The sequence below is a fragment of the Aedes albopictus genome, chromosome 1 (assembly GCF_035046485.1).
Source record: "Aedes albopictus strain Foshan chromosome 1, AalbF5, whole genome shotgun sequence".
Taxonomy (NCBI): Eukaryota; Metazoa; Arthropoda; class Insecta; order Diptera; family Culicidae; genus Aedes; species Aedes albopictus.
The window spans coordinates 24,845,340-24,860,369 of record NC_085136.1 but is presented as its reverse complement, the minus strand read 5'-3'; the positions used below and the strand labels follow the sequence as shown (position 1 = coordinate 24,860,369).

Below are 15,030 nucleotides of genomic sequence, written 5' to 3'. Positions count from 1 at the left end.
TGATTTTTTATAAAATAACGAAGCAATATTTTCAAAATCGTTTTTCGTGCTTATGTAGAGTGTGGATCAAGGTATCTCCCGATTTTTTTTCCAGATGGAAGAAGTTTTTAGTTTTTGCAGAAACTATTTTTAAACAAAATTTCATTAAAAAATGGTTTATGAAAAAACGAAAAACATTTTCTACCTGGAAAAAAAAAATCAGGAGATACCTTGATCCATACTCTACATTTGTACGAAAACCGATTTTGAAAATATTGCTTCGTTATTTTATAAAAAAAATCAAAAATAAAAAAATAGGAAATGCATCCAGTTTTGCCTTAAGTAAATATGGTCGGCGTTCAGTCATGTCCGATCAAATCATCAAATGCCTGCTCATCCCTTTTCAGGTGCTAAAATGTTTTAAACTCTACCTGTCCAGAAATCTCGGAAGCAAATCCGTAAACCAGTTCGCAGCTCTGCCCCCACAAACTTCCTCTCATCGTCTCAAACGCTGCTGCAAGATGTATGAATGTTTTCTGGCTTGGGAAACCCCTTGATGTATGAGTTCTCCTGTTGCGCACGGCTGTTTCCGTTGATAGATGACCGGAACGTTGTCGATTGTACCGGCATCAACAGTTCGCAATAAAACCTAGTAATCGCCGTCCAGGGAGAGTAGCGAGGAAAGATCGTTTCACAGGATCCTCACGGCTGCTGCGTTATCCTCGGAAATCGCCTGGAAATCGATGCCTCCTACGGCTACATCTAAAATACAATTTTTATTTATTTCGGGCTTGACTCGTGTCGTGTTAATTTATCTTACCGACCCGTTTGGCAAGCAGTAGCTCGTAGAAATCCTTTCGTAAATCATACCCATCATACCATCCGGTGTTATTATCACGCCGAGACCACAGCCAAACCAATTCCAATCGGTGCACCATCACAGCCATCACACTCCGCGAATTTTACTGCCGACAAACCTCGGTGGAATTCCATTAATGGAGCGCTTGGTGCACTTTCAGAGAAGCAGATTTCAATTTGGAAACACATGACAGAGGCCCCGAAGGCGATCATTTTCACAATCCGGATAATTAATAACTTCGATTTCGACACTACGCAAACTCCCGGCAAACGTAAACAAACCTGCTTTCCGAAGCACGGTGACAAGTGGGATTGTATACGTTAGTGTGCGTGCGCTAAACGTCACTCAAACGTCAATCAAACGTCATTTCTGACAGCGAATCTAGTACATACTTTTTCCGCATAACCCCTCGAAGTACACTGTGAATAGTCGTTAAGAAGTGAGCCATGGAAAAATCGCCAGTGTCCCGTCTGTAAATAAGTTTGTGCTTCAGTTCTCGGATGAAATGATGCCTTAAGGATGCCTCGGATTGAATGATGCTCTTGAAGGAAGAAAAATGTACTCGGTGGTTCAACAATGAAAAAAGGGCACTATTTAGGGCTTCCTTCAGATTCAAGATCATTTCAAGCTTCCTCCCAGTAATGAGCAAGTCGTTCACATAGAGGATGATGTACACCTCGTCTCCTGGAACTATCCGCGCGTACAGGCAGTAGTCCAGAAGCGATCGGTGGAATCCGCTGCTCTGCCTGCTTCATTGTAGTGGGTGGAATCCCAAGCTCAGCAATCGATTGTTGAACTTCTCGTCCCAGCATCTCGGAGATAGTTTGAGCCCGTATAGCAACTTCAGCAAGCGACACACTTTATTAGGGGATGCTGTTACATCGTCTAGAATGACCATGTACAGTTCTTCCTTCATGTCTCCGTGCAAGAACACCGTCTTTGACGTCTATTTGATGGAAGAGGAATTCTTGCTGCACACCGGTCGCGAGAACCGTACTCACTCATTTCTTTGCTTTTTGCATTCAACTTACTTCCTTGCTGCTTCGGAATCCATACAAAACTCACAACAACAACAGCGCGCTTGTTGGACTTTGATTCATCAAGTAAACACACGCTAGAGCTGCTTCGGACCACAGCCGCTTCGGTACCTTGGATTGCATTGGATTGGATACCTCTCCGCTGCGCCATTCTGTTGGCGACCGTTATCTCTAGCTGGATTCCTTCCCTTTTGTAGAACTGCATCTGGTTCGTGGAACAGTACTTCCTACCTTGATCGACTGTCATTCTTCAAATGGCATTTCCGAGCATTACTCTTTAGCATTATTTCCCAGCGATATACTTGAAATTTCTCGAACACGCCAGATTTCCGCTTTAGCAAGTAGATCATGGAGAAATGAGTGTAATCGTCGATGAAACTCATCATGTACCGTGAACCATCCAATGCCTGCGGGCGACTGGTCCGCAAATATTAGAATGAATCCGCTCCAGGGGCCGGTTAGCTCAAGGTCGTGTTTCTTTAAACGGTTCCCGGCATTGCTTGGCTTGTACAAAGGCATCACAGAAATCGACCTTGCTTGCCCTTTCGTCTATACCTTTCAGCATTCTGTTACGGGACATGTTCTCCAGTATCCGCGTTGGCCGATATGCCCAGGTTTCCGATTGCTACCTCACAGTGATTCACCTTTGCTTCCTCCAACTACAGCTCAAGCTCGTACAATCCGCCCCGGAGGTGTCGCGTGGCCAACAACTTCTCGTTTTTCTTCAAGACTGCTACATTTCCAGAAAACAGGACATCATCCATCTTTCTAACGGATATGAGGTTTTCTCGTAATTCCGGAACGTAGAGAACATTCTTCAAGTTGCACTGTACTCCTTTGTTGCTTACCGCATTGATTCCGCCGATCTGTTCCGCAAGCATGGCTTCAGTGCCCAACACAATGCATACGTTAATGCGTGTGCGTGACAGTAATTTGACACATTTACCACGGGAAATGGTCAATAAAACGCAAACCTCGACGGAACGGATGCTATGTGTTCCAGCCTAGGCTTTCCTTCTTATTTCTTATGCAACCTTGATCTCCACGCGGCTTCTTCAAAACAGCGACCAGGATTTTGTTACATCCGGAATCAAACTTGAACAGGATCCGTCCAGGCCTCTTCTCCGCAAAGTTTGCATCGGCCATAAAACTGACTGCATCCTTCTTCGCTGAATTTTCTTCCCGATGGCGACAGTCCTTCTTCATGTGACCACGGTATCCGCAGTTATGGCACTTTCCAAGGAATTTTTGCGCCTTTCGAATCGCTTGAGAACGCTGCCGACTTGTCTGCAACCGAATCGCCCTGCCGGTCGGATCGCTTTCTTACTTCGGCCGGTAGCCATTGTTTGACGCGAGGTTTGACGCGGTCCAAGTTCAAGTCTTCTTCCGCTACGTTCTCCAAGGCCTTCGCCAGTGGATCGAACGAGTCTGGCAGCGTCAGGAAGAGCTGCGATACCAGATCACTTTCCGTTTGCGTCGCTCCGGCCGTCTTTAAGTTCCTAACAAAACCATCGAACTTCAGAAGATGCGTCCGAACATCTACGCCTTCCTTCATCCGAATTCTGGTTTGGCTCGCCACGGACTTTTCGCGTAAGTCGTTTCCAGACTGGTCCACATCTCCTTCGTGGTAGTGTTCTCCCGGACGATTTCCAGGCACTCGTCCGATAGGCAGCTTACCAACAACGCTTTGGAGATCCGATCGGTCTCTTCCAAGTTCATCCTTTTTGCTCCCTTCTCCTTCGTCAGCACATCCGCGACGCCCTTGGCTTCAAGGAACAGCCGTACGCGGTAACTCCAGTTCTGGAAATCTGCTCCGCTTCCCTTCAGCAACGGAATGTTGCAAGATAGATCCTTCACGGCGGTGCCCATAACCCCTTGAAGGTGTGATCGGGGGACTCCAGAGAGAACAGTGAACAAAGGAAACTACGGGGTTTAGTTGAGGAATGAGCCGGGCTCTTGACCAGGCTTGTTAATTTTCACTAACATGGGTGTTGTTAGGGGCTTAATTTACCAGGCGGCGCCCGATTTCCCACTACGATAATAGAAGATTTGTTTTGATGTGCTTGGATCTGCGGTTGACGTTAAGGCTCAAGCATTCGCCTAACTGCTGCTCAGTTAGCAGCAAGGTTAGCAGCGGTTTGCGACGGTTAGGAACGGATAAATGCGAATTTTCCGTTTGTTTGCAGTTCAGAAGGAATTTCTCTGCCTATCTTGATGCATGGGAAATTCCTTGTCTAAATCGCCCAAGAAACCGTTTTTCTTCGATCGCAGTACGCAGTTGCGAAGAAATGACAATTCAAATGGCAACCACAGTAGACAATTTCTGCCAGGAATCGGTTAAGAAGTTTCTTGATCGATTTCTTTTGAACTCGAAACTAGGCTTTAGAAAAGGATATGTCATTCCTCTTGTTCCGTAAGGAAAAGTGACATTTCTCCCCATATAGATCAGTTGTCAAAATTACTTGCGGAAAAAGGAGGAATTTTACTTGAGCGCTATACTTGGGATCTGGAAACTTAGCTTTAAGAAATATTTCACAAGCGCACCTTTGAATTTTACAATCCAGAGACTGGACTGTATTTGCTCAAATAGCATTAAGCATATTATTATTACACTAATTTACCAACAAAATATAAAACTAGGGTGCACATCTGGCGATACTAGCTTTAAAAGGTAAAACAACGGCAAATTTGCACCCCGATTCGAAATGTGACAGCGCCGCGTTATGGCTACATTCCCAGTTATTTCAAAACAACAGTTGCAATGGTTTACACAAACGCACTTCACGAGCTTGGACGTCTGTTCTCTATGCTTTTAGGTACCGTGCGGTACCCATATTCTGAACGATTAAGGGAATCTCACAACAAACACTAAAATAAATGGAAGTTCTTGTTGCTAGAGATAATGCTTCATAAGATAAGTTCAATCAAAAACGATATGTTTTGTAACGATTGGATAATAGAGGGGCTCAATAAAATTAACACCTCAACTCTCGATTCAATATATGCTTCATAAAAGGAAAATCTATTTTGCGTTAGCCGACTGTTCAGAATAGGCAGGTGTCTATAATATGGTGCTCGCACGGTGTAACGGAATACTCGCTTTGCTTCATTCCAATTAACTTAACTTGGGTTACTGGTCTCACGTCCGAGAATCGATACTGCAACACATCTATATCCTGTCTGGTGTTCACGGCTATACAACAATCATTCGATGAAGCTGGCGAACTGGTGGTTGTTTGACAATGCTTCCTTCAACTTCAGTTAAGGCCCATAACGAAACACTGCGTTGTGCAATTCGTCAGCAGAAGGCGCTAGTATAAAACATCAAACACAAAGAAAAACTATGCGCGCGCCTCTGGTTGTAAAGGTTACAACTACGCAAATTTGAAATGCTCGTTAAAAGCATGATCGATGAGAATTTTACCAGTGCACTCAGCCAAATAACCTTAAGATTTCCATGAGGCCCAACTTATGAAACGGCCTTTAAATAATTCATGATTCGAATGAATTTCATAAGGTCACTCTATGACGTAAAATCGTCTCACAGCTTGGCTTTTATTCATGTTTAGCAACATGGTATTCTTAAGCGTCGGTAGCCGTGTGGATAAAACACGGGCTCAGTGATCCCGACGTTCATGGATCGAATCCAGTCTGCATCATTTTAAGATTTTTTTGTTCTTTTCATAAGTCTATCTTATGAAATTTGTCATAGCAAGCACGATCAATTTTCATAAGGTATTCTTATGTCATCCATAAGAATTAGTTATAGCAAATTTTCATAAAGTATTTCGATGAATTTCGCTAGTTTTTTTTTCGCTGCGTGTGTTATGTCTGTTTGTGTGTATAAATAAATGTTTCAAACTTTCGCGGGGTTGAATTTTTCTGTGTAGTTGGCAGCACGGAAGGTGGAATGAACTTATGCTGTGAATGAATGCTTGGCGCATGAACTGGAACCCGAGAAAATGAAAGTAACTACATGGAATTCGAATGTAGTGAAAAGCACTAGCTAAATCATTTTAGGAAGCTTAATAATCATTCAGAATAGAATATATTCCCAAACACTGTTTGGCAACCGATTTTACCCACCCCTAATTAGTTTACATTTTCCAACAAATAAATCGCTTCATTATCTCCCCCACAAATCACCTTTGATCGACAGGAATCGAACGAATTGACCGCCTTCCGGATGCCACTCAGCAGAGAAGTCACGCTAATCTTACTCTTGGCTCTTTCCCCATTCAACCACGGATTGTTGGTGTCGGTCGACTCACCACCATGCGTCGCCGTACCACCCAGCAGTCCACCGGTCGCCGAAGCACCCGTAGGAAGGGTGTTCTGATTCCACTGCCACAGTTCCCCACCTTCGGAGGCGGAAAAGAGACGCGAGGGTTGCGTTCGGTGGAACGCCAGTTCGCTGATGGCGTGATCGTGGGCTTTCAGGTACGACGCTGGGAACTGAGGCTGACGAAGGTCCCACACGGTTATGGAGCCTTCCTCGCTGCCGGCTAGGATCTGAAATGGGAGAGGAGGCGTTAAATGCAGTTAGGTTTTGGGGATGCAATTCGAACTTACAATATGCCTTTGCGTGGGATGATAGGCAATACAGGTCACGCAGTTGGAACGCTTTTCGTCCTCGCAGGAAACCGCAAAGCTGCCAACCGCTTTCTGTCCCTCAGCCCGAATATCGAAGCACTTGATGATGCCCAGCCGGTTTCCGGTCAGCACTTCCTTCGGGTTCAGAAACGCCACACAGCTGATGGTGCAACTGTCCGCGCTGGCGATACTCCTCAGCACTTTCAGCCCCACGGTGGACACCACATTCAATCGACCATCCTCCCCGACCGTGGCCACATCCGTGTCATGAACCGACAGTCCCGTGCAAGGTGCCGCATTCAAGCTGCTGAACGTGTCGAATTTGTGCAAACCGTCGAACCGATGCCGCTCCTGCAGGTTGTCCTCGTCCTTTTCCCTGTCCAAGCCGATCAAACTGACGAATCCTTCGGTGCTGGACAGAACCACCGAGCGCTCGTCGACAAACTCCAGCCCGCTGATGTCACCGGTGAAGCACACCTCGGCCGTACACTTGGGCACGAATTCGTTCTCGTCGTCCGCGTAATCATTCCGCACCAGTTTCCACACCTTCAGGTTGTTCACGGCCAGATCCCAGCTGCCGGTGATGAACGAGCTGGATTCGTCGTACTGCTCCGGGATCCAACGGATGCGGGACACCTTCTCCGAAATGAAGGTGCTGTTGACTTTGGTGGTTTCGGGAACCATTTCGATCGTGGGTGGCGTTAACTTTTACACAACTAGGAACGGGATAATCACAAAAAATGATACAAAATCAACGAGAATTTTCACAAAATTTATATCGCTGAAACCGGCGCGATGCGATGCGAGGGATGCGAGAGAATGCGCGTTTCGTTCTGTCATTCTTGTTTTGATTCTGATAGAAGATTACGAATAGCAGTATGGAACACGTTCGCAAATGTACCAATCAGTGATGCCAGATAATCACTCAAATTTCAAAATGAGTTGAAATATTTCCATATGTCAAAATTTCCTTTCTCATCTCTATCTCACCTATCATCGATTCGTCATTGGCGATATCGCGTCATCATAGAACAACAAAACTTTTGAGGTCACCCATAAACGATGCTCCGTTGATGATTTCCGGGTTCAGTTTATAATGAGCGTTTTCCAAAGATTTTTTGGCTTTAACATGATCCAAATCGATAAGTTTACGAATATTTTATATCAACACCGCTATGAGGTTCGCGAAATTTGTAGATAAGTCGAAATTGAATGAGCCATTTTACGAGTGACAACAATGTTGATGATGATATTGGTTTTCACGGGTTATTGGACGCTACCTCCTGTCAAAATTAATTCATAAAATCGGCTCGTAAAATGGACTATTCCCAGGAGATTTAACCGCAAATTCCTGCGTTACGCATTCTATGGATGATCCCACACACTTTACCGTTCCCGTCATCCCGTTCTACCCCAGTACGGAGGGTTAGCCTAACATTAGCCTAATGTTAGACTAACTGGCCAGCATGTTAGGCTAACTTTTTGTCTCACTTTTGCCTAATGTTAGTCTAAAATTAGACAGATATGACACACTTTTGTTAGACATGTTGCAAATTCGAAACATGTTTGTTAGTCTAACATTAGACTAACGTTAGACATGTTTTAGTATGGGCTGTTAGGCAAATGTTAGGCATAGATTTTATGCTGCTTGTTTTCATTCCAGCTGTCATCCGAGCAAGAAGTGTGATTGTAGTAGTGAACTTTTATCGGCGTTCAATACTACAACCGCACTTCTGCCTCGAATGAAAGCTGGACGAAACATATTCAATAAAAAAAATCGGAGCCTGTTTTAATTTTTTTAAATTTTACTTCAATTTATTTTAATTTTAATTTTAATTTTAATTTTAATTTCAATTTCAATTTCAATTTCAATTTTAATTTTATTTTTAATTTTAATTTTAAATTTAATTTTAAATTTAATTTTAATTTTAATTTTAATTTTAATTTTAATTTTAATTTTAATTTTAATTTTAATTTTAATTTTAATTTTAATTTTAATTTTAATTTTAATTTTAATTTTAATTTTAATTTTAATTTTAATTTTAATTTTAATTTTAATTTTAATTTTAATTTTAATTTTATTTTAAATTTAAATTTTAATTTTAATTTCAATTTTAATTTTAATTTTAATTTTAATTTTAAATTTAATTTTAATTTTAATTTTAAATTTAATTTTAATTTTAATTTTAATTTTAATTTTAATTTTAAATTTAAATTTAATTTTAATTTTAATTTTAATTTTAATTTTAATTTTAATTTTAATTTTAATTTTAATTTTAAATTTAATTTTAATTTTAATTTTAATTTTAATTTTAATTTTAATTTTAATTTTAATTTTAATTTTAATTTTAATTTTAATTTTAATTTTATTTTAAATCTAAATTTAAATTTTAATTTCAATTTTAATTTTAATTTTAATTTTAATTTTAATTTTAATTTTAAATTTAATTTTAATTTTAATTTTAATTTTAAATTTAATTTTAATTTTAATTTTAATTTTAATTTTAAATTTAATTTTAATTTTAATTTTAATTTTAATTTTAATTTTAATTTTAATTTTAATTTTAATTTTAATTTTAATTTTAATTTTAATTTTAATTTTAATTTTAATTTTAATTTTAATTTTAATTTTAATTTTAATTTTAATTTTAATTTTAATTTTAATTTTAATTTTAATTTTAATTTTAATTTTAATTTTAATTTTAATTTTAATTTTAATTTTAATTTTAATTTTAATTTTAATTTTAATTTTAATTTTAATTTTAATTTTAATTTTAATTTTAATTTTAATTTTAATTTTAATTTTAATTTTAATTTTAATTTTAATTTTAATTTTAATTTTAATTTTAATTTTAATTTTAATTTTAATTTTAATTTTAATTTTAATTTTAATTTTAATTTTAATTTTAATTTTAATTTTAATTTTAATTTTAATTTTAATTTTAATTTTAATTTTAATTTTAATTTTAATTTTAATTTTAATTTTAATTTTAATTTTAATTTTAATTTTAATTTTAATTTTAATTTTAATTTTAATTTTAATTTTAATTTTAATTTTAATTTTAATTTTAATTTTAATTTTAATTTTAATTTTAATTTTAATTTTAATTTTAATTTTAATTTTAATTTTAATTTTAATTTTAATTTTAATTTTAATTTTAATTTTAATTTTAATTTTAATTTTAATTTTAATTTTAATTTTAATTTTAATTTTAATTTTAATTTTAATTTTAATTTTAATTTTAATTTTAATTTTAATTTTAATTTTAATTTTAATTTTAATTTTAATTTTAATTTTAATTTTAATTTTAATTTTAATTTTAATTTTAATTTTAATTTTAATTTTAATTTTAATTTTAATTTTAATTTTAATTTTAATTTTAATTTTAATTTTAATTTTAATTTTAATTTTAATTTTAATTTTAATTTTAATTTTAATTTTAATTTTAATTTTAATTTTAATTTTAATTTTAATTTTAATTTTAATTTTAATTTTAAATTTAATTTTAATTTTAATTTTAATTTTAATTTTAATTTTAATTTTAATTTTAATTTTAATTTTAATTTTAATTTTAATTTTAATTTTAATTTTAATTTTAATTTTAATTTTAATTTTAATTTTAATTTTAATTTTAATTTTAATTTTAATTTTAATTTTAATTTTAATTTTAATTTTAATTTTAATTTTAATTTTAATTTTAATTTTAATTTTAATTTTAATTTTAATTTTAATTTTAATTTTAATTTTAATTTTAATTTTAATTTTAATTTTAATTTTAATTTTAATTTTAATTTTAATTTTAATTTTAATTTTAATTTTAATTTTAATTTTAATTTTAATTTTAATTTTAATTTTAATTTTAATTTTAATTTTAATTTTAATTTTAATTTTAATTTTAATTTTAATTTTAATTTTAATTTTAATTTTAATTTTAATTTTAATTTTAATTTTAATTTTAATTTTAATTTTAATTTTAATTTTAATTTTAATTTTAATTTTAATTTTAATTTTAATTTTAATTTTAATTTTAATTTTAATTTTAATTTTAATTTTAATTTTAATTTTAATTTTAATTTTAATTTTAATTTTAATTTTAATTTTAATTTTAATTTTAATTTTAATTTTAATTTTAATTTTAATTTTAATTTTAATTTTAATTTTAATTTTAATTTTAATTTTAATTTTAATTTTAATTTTAATTTTCATTTTAATTGTTTTTATACTTTAATTTCAAACAAATTAAACTAAAATAAAATTAAATTAAAATTAAATTAAAATTAAATTAAAATTAAATTAAAATTAAATTAAAATTAAATTAAAATTAAATTAAAATTAAATTAAAATTAAATTAAAATTAAATTAAAATTAAATTAAAATTAAATTAAAATTAAATTAAAATTAAATTAAAATTAAAATTAAAATTAAAATTAAATTAAAATTAAATTAAAATTAAATTAAAATTAAATTAAAATTAAATTAAAATTAAATTAAAATTAAATTAAAATTAAATTAAAATTAAATTAAAATTAAATTAAAATTAAATTAAAATTAAATTAAAATTAAATTAAAATTAAATTAAAATTAAATTAAAATTAAATTAAAATTAAATTAAAATTAAATTAAAAATAAATTAAAATTAAATTAAAATTAAATTAAAATTAAATTAAAATTAAATTAAAATTAAATTAAAATTAAATTAAAATTAAATTAAAATTAAATTAAAATTAAATTAAAATTAAATTAAAATTAAATTAAAATTAAATTAAAATTAAATTAAAATTAAATTAAAATTAAATTAAAATTAAATTAAAATTAAATTAAAATTAAATTAAAATTAAATTAAAATTAAATTAAAATTAAATTAAAATTAAATTAAAATTAAATTAAAATTAAATTAAAATTAAATTAAAATTAAATTAAAATTAAATTAAAATTAAATTAAAATTAAATTAAAATTGAATTAAAATTAAATTAAAATTAAATTAAAATTAAATTAAAATTAAATTAAAATTAAATTAAAATTAAATTAAAATTAAATTAAAATTAAATTAAAATTAAATTAAAATTAAATTAAAATTAAATTAAAATTAAATTAAAATTAAATTAAAATTAAATTAAAATTAAATTAAAATTAAATTAAAATTAAATTAAAATTAAATTAAAATTAAATTAAAATTAAATTAAAATTAAATTAAAATTAAATTAATATTAAATTAAAATTAAATTAAAATTAAATTAAAATTAAATTAAAATTAAATTAATATTAAATTATAATCAAATTATGATTAAATTGAATAAGAATATTATTAAAATTTCATTGAAATTTAATTAAAATTTTATTAAAATTTCATCGAAATTTTAATAAAATTTAATTAAAATTAATTTTACATTAAAATTAAATTTGAATTAGAAATAAATGAAATTAAAATATAAGTGACTCACCGACACGATGAGGACAAACTTAACGGAGTCGGACACTGTTTTGGTGATGACTGGTTCCGGCGACAGTGCGAAGAGAACGAACCGAACTAATTGGCCAGCAGCAGCGACGAGGAACTGACTGGTTGGACGACGGAACGACTGAAATGGTTCCTACGGGTTTAAACTAATTGAGACCGCAAATTTTTCTCATTTTCTCGACCGACGAACGCGATTTTTAAACTGCCGCAACTAACAAAGTTTTTTTCCACTGCCATTTGCTCAACTGTCAATGACGCGCGAAAAAAATCGAACATTCAGCATAAATTCGGGGTTATGATTTATGCTCTCGAAAATTTTTCGATGAGCAACATAACTAACAAATGCCTAACATTGTCGAACGCCTAACTTCCTCCGTGCTGGGACGGGTGTGCGGGATCAGTCATTTATGAATCAAATCAACATCATCGCGAACGCGTAGCTCGTGCGTGCCCAGACGACGAAACCTTTTTCCGCTTTTCCGGGTTCCAGAAAACGCAGAAAGCAAGGCGAATCTAGTCCGTTGCCCCGGAGCCAACGGAAACGAAACTCCGCGCAGATTCTGTGTGGTGCAAGAAGCAACATCAAATTGCGTCGGCATGAAACAACCGAACATTCTTGTGACAGGTATGTAGTAAATGATACACGATGGAGAATATCATGTTTCCATCGAAAAAGTGTGCAATGATGGGTGTGTGGACGGAGTTTGATGGCGAGAGTTTATTTTTAGGTACCCCCGGCGTCGGTAAGACGCACCTGAGCAAGCGAGTGGCCGAGAAGCTCGGCTTCAAGTGGCAAAACGTGTCGGAAATAGCCAACCAGAATGGGTTCGTCGAGGAGTACGACGAGGAATTCGAGTGTCCGGTGCTGGACGAGGACAAACTGCTGGACCATCTGGAACCGATCATGCAGGAAGGTGGCAACGTAGTGGAGTACCACAGCTCGGAGTTCTTCCCGGAACGGTGGTTCCAAGCGGTGTACGTGGTCCGGTGCTCGACTTCGCTGCTGTACGAGCGGCTGCAGGCCCGGGGCTACAACGACCGGAAAGTAAAATCCAACATGGAGTGCGAGATCTTCCAGATTCCGTTGGACGAAGCCAAAGATTCCTACCGGAGCGAAATCATCGTCGAGCTGCAGAGCGACACCGAGGCCGATCTGGACGGCAACGTGAAGCTGATTTCAGACTGGCTGGAACACTGGCGAAGTGCCAACGAGGGCAAGAAGCAGTAAGGCGGGCGGGGAAATACCCGCGCGGCACCAGCGCTACCAACCTCAACCCTCCGTTTTGCATCCCAAAAATATGGAAAACGTACGGAAAAAAACGCCGTATATTTTCTCAATAAGGATTTGTGTTCAGAATATTTTTGAGCATTGAGTTACAACGCCCGCTGCATTATACCTACGAAGATTGCTTTAAACTAACCCTACCCTTTAAGAGCGCGCAAGTATTTATGGACGTGTTTTGGCCTGTCAAAATTGTTAAGCGACTGCTATTGATTTACTTTTTTAATAAAACAAAAAAAAAAATGGAAAATTAATAAATTATTAGGATACAATCTACACACAAAACATGATGCATATTTATTTCTAAGTTTAATTAACTGACAACAAGAATTAGTCCTCATGAATCGTATATACTGTTTCTAAAACTGTTCACGTTCTTTCCGATGTCAAAATTAAGACATGCTCATCAGAAACGTTCATCATTGAGCGAATGGGCTCTTCAACATCGTAGGTAGTTATGAAAACGGCAAGAAAGACGAAATATGCCACTATGACGAAGCGAACATCTGCATTTATATCCAGGCCCAGGGACACGCCATGAGATAGGGAGCATCCATTTGACCGGCCAGGATTTTTAACACAAACACTGTCTTAGCAGCTTTCCTACTTGTGACTTCTTGCTCCATACGGTAGCGTGGCAAAGTAAAGGGAGCATTACAAGGAAGATTGCATAGCGCAAATCTTACAAACTTACGCTGTAAGAATTTCTTTAAAAGATTCTGCTGAATCTCGTCGAGAGATTCACAAAAATCTCACTGAGAGATTCAGAAGAATCTCGCCGAGAGATCCATACGAGTCTAGCGGACAGATTCAGATGAATATTTTTAAAATATATATTCAAGCTAATCTCGTTGAGAGATTCACGTAAATATCACTGAGAGAGTCAGACAAATATTGCTGAAAGTCGCTGAAAGATTCAAACGAATTTCACTTAGAGATTCATTCAAACGAATTTCACTGAAAGTTTCTGATGAATCTCAATAAAAGAATCAGACGCTGATCGCTGAGGGATTCAGACGAACTTTACTGAGAGATTCAGACGAGTCTCCCAAAGATTCAGACGCCTCCCGCAGAATGTTTATCGTTCAAACATTCAAACGAATCTCATTCGAAAATTCAGATGAAGCCCATCATGTAAGAATCAGATGAATCTCGATGGGAGACTCGGACGAATCGCTCTCAGGCGAATATTGCTGATATTCAAACAAATCTCGCTGATAGACTCAGACAAACGCCGCTGAGAGATTCCAACCCCCTGAAGAAAGTGTTAATTCTTGATGCCACCGCCTTTGGTGGGGCGCTACGGGTTTGTTTACAAAGTTTCAATCTGCTGGCCAATCTGCTACGTGCGGAAGCGAACTTTGTCGTACGAAGATAAATTCGTGATCGAGAAACGATCATTTCCTGAAGGAATCTTCGAAAGAATCCCTGGAGGAATCCATGGTGGAATTCTTGGAGAAATCCGTGGAGGATATCCTGGAGGAATTCCTGAAGCAATTCATGGAGGAATCTCTAGAGGAAATCTTGGAGGAATCCCTTGAGGAACTTCTGGACAAATTCCTAGTGGAATCCCTGGAGGAATTCTATGAGAAATCCATAGTGACATTCTTAGAGGAATTTCTGGAGGAAACCCTGGAGAAATTTCTAGATTAATTTTAGGAGGAATTCCTGGAGGAATTCTAGAAAAAATTCCTGGAGGAAGCCCTGGATAAATCCCTGATGCAATAGGACGCAATCAGTGAAGTACTATATTGAGCTGGATTTTTGTATTAAAAATGCCTTCCATCAACTCCAACTCGACGATGAGAGTAAGCACCTGA

The 15,030-nt window shown here is 34.1% G+C and overlaps 2 protein-coding genes across 2 annotated transcripts; one reads left to right on the top strand and one right to left on the bottom strand.

The window, feature by feature from the left end:
• Nucleotides 1-5,886: 5,886 nt before the first annotated feature.
• LOC109415224 (nucleoporin Nup43) lies at nucleotides 5,887-7,309 on the bottom strand. Its single transcript, XM_019689112.3, has 2 exons — nucleotides 6,448-7,309; nucleotides 5,887-6,387 (listed from the first exon to the last, which is right to left on the bottom strand). The coding sequence occupies exons 1-2, from the start codon at nucleotides 7,150-7,152 to the stop codon at nucleotides 5,968-5,970; spliced, it is 1,125 nt and encodes a 374-aa protein (XP_019544657.1). The 5' UTR covers nucleotides 7,153-7,309; the 3' UTR covers nucleotides 5,887-5,967.
• Nucleotides 7,310-12,311: 5,002 nt separating this feature from the next.
• On the top strand, nucleotides 12,312-13,495 carry LOC109428364 (adenylate kinase isoenzyme 6 homolog). The gene is made up of 2 exons (XM_029856430.2): nucleotides 12,312-12,553; nucleotides 12,657-13,495. The coding sequence occupies exons 1-2, from the start codon at nucleotides 12,526-12,528 to the stop codon at nucleotides 13,154-13,156; spliced, it is 528 nt and encodes a 175-aa protein (XP_029712290.2). The 5' UTR covers nucleotides 12,312-12,525; the 3' UTR covers nucleotides 13,157-13,495.
• Nucleotides 13,496-15,030: the final 1,535 nt, after the last annotated feature.